We start from the raw sequence: 6,000 nt of genomic DNA on the forward strand, positions 1-6,000 counted from the left end.
GAAACGAACGACGACAAAGGTTTAATCAATAATTTTAAAATTTGTTTCTAGATGATGGTTGAATATAACAAGCATGTTTAAAACTGCGGGCCATCAGTGACACTGTCTCCCCCCCCACATTAATGGATTGTTGGGGATTGTTCTGGTGATGGCTGGTAGGTTGCGCTACTTTATTTGGAGTTACCCGTCAATAATAAATATCCAATTACACTTATTGACGCCGACTTCATGTCTAAAAATTTTAAGAAATATAAACAAACATTTCCAGAACAACAACGAAAGCAACAAACAATACCAATAAATTAAGAAAATAAAATGAAAGACAACTAACAAATTGGTGAAGAGAAAAAAAATTAAATCATCAGATGAAAACTAAATGAATACACTATAACACAATTGAAACGCAACAAACAAACAACTGGCCATGAAAAAAAAACAGTCCACAACAAATAGCCTTCACAATGTGTATATTTCTATTTCTATGTCAGAAACACATACAGACACACACACGCACACTCACACATACACGCGCCACACACACACACCACACACACACACACACGCCACACACAATATGTATAATATATATATATATATATATATATATATATATATATATATATATATATATATATAGGTATGTTTATCTTAGAATGTACTTCAATGTACTTGAAGTTTATACTGTCGTATTGATTGATAAATATTCACAAACATCGCCACAAGTGCGTGCGTACCTATATAACGGTGACAGAAGATTTCAAATGTTTGCACTTTAACAGAGTTTTATAACGTTTCTTTAATTAAATTTTCTCGCAAAACAATCAAGAATTACTATTTGCAACATTATCATCTCTGCAGCTCACACAGACATGACTCCAACAGCGGTAAAACTTATTTCTGTTATTTTCTTCCTTTTTACATTCCGTGTAAAGCCATTCGGATCGATGCAGATGGAGCAGGATATAAGGGATCGGGAAGATAATGATGGAACGAATAGCCCGGGGAACATTCATAGATCGGAGAGGCAGAAGAGATCAGTAGACGGGGATTATTTGAAGCACGAGTACATGTACGGCGCTGTCGTCGACGCTGGCAGTAGCGGCAGCAGACTCTACGTCTACAGGTGGAGAACTGATTACTTATCAAAAAAGGAACCCCTGCCAACGTTTCAAGTAATCCAAAATAAAAAAATCGAAGGTGGTGTCTCGCTTGTGGAGAGCGACGTGGAGAAGTTGAGTGGCTACTTGCGACCGTTCATTGACCTAGGCAAGCGTACAATTCCACAGAAACAACACAACGTCACAAATCTCTATTTCATGTCAACAGCCGGTTGGTTAGATTTTCTACCTCTCATCTGTCGTTCGTTTTTTTAATAAAAATAATCCAAAAAAATAATTTTGATGAGTTATTCAACCTGTTTGGTTAATGTGTGGTTTATATTGGGTTGTAAAAAGTTAAATTATGAAACGAATAGGCATGAGATTCTTGTTGGAAGAGAAGGCCAACAGACACATAAAAATGATCAGCAACATTCTGGCCAACAAATCATTTAGTCCATTTGTGCACAAGGAGAGAAACGTCAGGATATTATCAGGTTAGTGTAAAACAAGGGGATAAAATAATTATTTACTTTGAATAAAAAATGCGATGAATTCGTCTCTTACCATCAAAAAATTATAGTTTCTCAAAAAATTATGTGTTTTTATGGTAGCATATGTAGAACAATAACATTAAATTGTATTAAATTATAAAAAAATGTAAATTATACCAATATATTATTATTTTTATTATCATTACTATTATTATTAGGAATCTCTCATCAAAAATTCTCACTTGCATCGGCAACAAACACACAGTTCCTATAAACACACGTGGAACAACGCCACACAAGCATCGCACGTGGTTGGGCCTCTTCAATCCGGTCACTTCAATACCAATGCCAAGCACTCTATCATTGCACCATCCAATTAATAAAATCATCGATAAAAATAAGCTAGATTTCATATTTCTTGTATAATATTTGATTTTTATATTAGATTTTATATTTCTTATTCCAAATTGCATTGGTCATAGTGAAGCAATTATATTTAAAGGTGAAGAGGAAGGCGCCTTTGCTTGGCTATCGGTCAACTACAACAAAAAGATTTTTTTCGAAAAAGGTATGTATTACTTTCTGTAACATGTAAGATGATCGAAACTTAAAAACATACGGACAACATTTATATTTTTGCCTGTCTAAACCAGCAATAAATAATGAATTCAATTCAATTCAATTCAATAATCCTTTTATTTATGAATGTATGCATGCATATACACTCATACGTTGTAATTTGTTGAAATGAAAAACGTCAGACGTGAAAGTCCTCAAGACCCATGGCATCATAGAGATGGGAGGGGCCTCAGCGCAAATCGCTTTCATCCCTGATGGCGACATCCTTGAAGGAATGTTTCCAATCAATGTTGCTGGTTGCTGGTTACATTTTCGTATTATAAACATTTGATAATAATGCGTGTTAATATTCAACTAAACTCATTTGCCATGTGTAGTCGTAGCTTAACGTAAACAATACTCAGATTGGTGCCAAGACTAAGGTAGGAAACCGCGCGCACATTGTTTTCAAGCAGTGATCACAAAACTAACAAATAAATTATCATTTTATAAAGGCTGCATGCATTGGATGATTGATCTAGATTCATTATTAATTGAAGTTAGGAGACTTTTCAAGTGAGCCTGAAGAGACGGAGGTAAGACGGTTGGCGTCGTTTCTTCTTTAACTAAGAACACAAAATTGATTGAAGTTGATGTTCCGGCGACAGCACAGCTTTGGCAGACACTTGATTAAACGCTTGTTTCGTGTTTTGGAATATTTTATTTTCATACAGCATGCTATTTACCCAGTCTTGAGTGCCTTTTCAATTTTTTTTAATTTATTCAAATTGAAGTGCTGTACTTACATAGTTTTCAGGGTTTCAATTGAGAATCATCAAAATGATAGGTTAATTATTATTATAACTGCAATTTTTATTACATAAAACAAAAACTGATGTAACATCGGCAAAATGTTTTGCAAGTTTTAAAAAGAAGTGAAATTTAACAGAATATTTACGAGAAATAAAATTTAATATTTCCGTAACAGTTCGGGAAAAAATCGATAGAATAATCGAACAAGCAAAATTAACATGTAATAAAATTGATTGGTGAAATATTTTAAAGAAATAACAAAAACATAATAGAATTTGGGAGATTTTAACTCTTCTCGTCATACATACGCTATCCTGTGAATGTGAGAGTTGAGAAGTTACAAAAGCAGTTTTGAAAGAACTAAACGCAGCGTAAAGCAAGTGGACTGGTAGAATAATGGAATTGAAATCAGATACTCAAACCATGTGAAAAACCAGGAGATCAAACAAAAAGCATACAAACTGACAATATATGGCACCGCCAACAAAAAAAGAATCCAATGGACAGGTCTGATCGTAAGATGGATGGAAACCAATTCCTTAACAGAAAGTTCAGATGTCAACGGCAGGGTTAAAGAGCTTTCCAACTTGAATGGCGGCAGGAAAACCTGGAAGATGATATAGGAAGAACTGATGTATAGTATTTGCAGGAAGGGTTGTCAAATAAATAACTTACTGGAAGTCTAAAATGTCGGAGTCTTTGTAGAATAATAATCACTTTCTGGAGTGAACTGAGAAATGATTCTATTACTGAACAATTGCAATTCATGATATTTTTTTAAATAATATAATTAATTATATTGGTAATTATTATTATAATTGCTGGATTTATTTTATGGTTAATAATTGACATAAAGCCTCATCTGTACTATTGGGAAGGACACACTTATATTAGTATTTATACTGAGAATCGCTCATTTAATTGCTATCACTGACATCAACGCAGGCATCACTTACCGATTGTACGTTCACAGCTTCTTACATTACGGACAGGAGTATGCAGAACGCTGGGTGAACGAGCACATCAAGGAGTCAAAAGAGACGTGCGATCAAAACAAAACCAACGAATGTTCCAACCCGTGTTACATCAGAGGTTCGTTGAAAAATGTCTCATTCATTCGTTTCACTACATATAATTGCTTAAGAATTTATTTGGCCACATTTCTTAGATTTCAATGTGACAATCAAAATTGATGTTAACGATGTTCATTTCGTTGGCTCGGGTGATGCTGGTTCTTGTGAAAAATTACTCGACCTATTCGTATATACGTATCAGGATCGTGACTGGAGGTGCTCACCTAAGCCCTGTAGCATCGGTTTGTTTTAGATCTGATGATGAGTGCAATTCTGTTGTTTATTCTGTTTTGCCGATAAATGTACAATTGCTTGCCTTCAACTGGTTTTTTTTCTTACCTCGCTTTTAATTTTATTTAATTTTTAAAATTGTTATATTTTTTTTTGCTGGCATCATAATTATTTAGTCAGTCAAGTTGACTCACAGCTGACAACTTCAAAGACAAAACCTTCAGTGCGTCAGTCATAAAATGTTAAAATTGGAAAAAACTTTTCCTACACTGATTCTGTTGACGAAAGTGTTTCCAAGAATCAAATATGTTTGAATTGCAAGACTTCTAATGATAAAATGCCACCTCTTACAAAGTGGTTAGAAGAGAACTGCACACTGATTTAGTTCAAATACATCTAGCACCTGTTTCAATTGCATTCATAAAAGACGTACTTCTGACTGGATGACGCGCAATACGGTCGTAAAGAAACATGCTGCATGCCAAAAATGTTGTTGCAGCTGTCTTAACAAACGCTTTTGCGAAAAAGCAAAATGAAATTATTTGTTAGTTTTAAAATTCAAAATGTTTTAACGAGTGGTGTGCCTGACACTGTTATATTTCAATTACTAAATTCAATAGTACAATAATTTAATATAATAACAGTTATTATTAATAATAAAAATTTGTCAGTTTTAATAATTTTATAGGAAGCGTGTATCAGCCGTCTCTACCAGCCAGCATGGATTTCTATGGCGTCGGAGCTTTCAGGTACACGTACGAGAGGTTTGACTTGTTGTCTGTCGGCAATCATTTCGACCTCGATAAAGCTGACAAAATTGTCAGGCAATTTTGTGCCATGGTGAGTTTTGAAATTGTTTAACACAGTTTTCAACGCCTTTTTTATACAAATATTTATTAACTTATTAATACAAATATTTTTGTCTATATATTATTTAGGAAGAGATTGAACTAAAAAATTAAATCGTTAAGGATGTCGAAGAAGTAAAGTTAAAGTATCCCTCGCCCGATCATAAATACCTAACCTCGCCCTGTCTTCTGGGAATGTACTTCACTAAATTGTTCAACAAAGCTTTCAAATTCCCGATGGATACAAAGCTGATCAAAATTGAGAAAGAGATAGGTTAACGCTTATAATTATTAATAACGTAACTATAATTATTAGGTACAGTCGGGCTGGGACACGTTTATCTAATCTTTATTTAATTTCAAACACTATCAAACGTTGTGTGTTTAATATGGTAGATTTAACTTTGCTTAATTATTAAAATATTTCTCTAAATAATAAAAATGCACATAATTTTTCAAATGTTGTTTTTAAAAAATGCACGTGTTTAACGAACTACGTCAGACTGGACACTAGGAGCCCTCTTATACGAGCATGAACTCTACACCTACAAAATGCTGGATCCCGCGAAGTCCACATCAGCCATACCCACTCAAAATGGTCTCGTTCACACACTTACCTTCATATTTTTATTGATCATGCTAACGTAAATGTTATCATATGTTCACTCTGTCCCGTAATAACAGAGCTAATTGCAATTTTTTGACGCTGAGACATTTGCATGATGATGTTGATGATAGCTACTTGAATGATATCATTTGATAATGATTTGATAAATTTAATCATTTTTATCTTTAATATTGAAATTTAAGTTAGTCAGTAGCAAAATTAGAATACTATGTCTTAGTTAATTTACTACTGATAATCATTATCCTACTCTAAGATTCT

The 6,000-nt window shown here is 33.8% G+C and overlaps 1 protein-coding gene across 1 annotated transcript; it reads left to right on the plus strand.

Annotated features, from left to right (window-relative positions):
- Nucleotides 1–869: 869 nt before the first annotated feature.
- Nucleotides 870–5,762, plus strand: HELRODRAFT_184057 (hypothetical protein; the record flags this gene model as incomplete). Its single annotated transcript, XM_009014985.1, has 9 exons — nt 870–1,329; nt 1,475–1,594; nt 2,037–2,159; nt 2,353–2,466; nt 3,908–4,054; nt 4,131–4,277; nt 4,955–5,106; nt 5,238–5,388; nt 5,617–5,762. The coding sequence occupies 9 exons, from the start codon at nt 870–872 to the stop codon at nt 5,760–5,762; spliced, it is 1,560 nt and encodes a 519-aa protein (XP_009013233.1).
- Between the last annotated feature and the right edge of the window lie 238 nt (nt 5,763–6,000).

This window comes from Helobdella robusta (genome assembly GCF_000326865.2).
Source record: "Helobdella robusta unplaced genomic scaffold HELROscaffold_149, whole genome shotgun sequence".
Lineage (NCBI taxonomy): Eukaryota > Metazoa > Annelida > Clitellata > Rhynchobdellida > Glossiphoniidae > Helobdella > Helobdella robusta.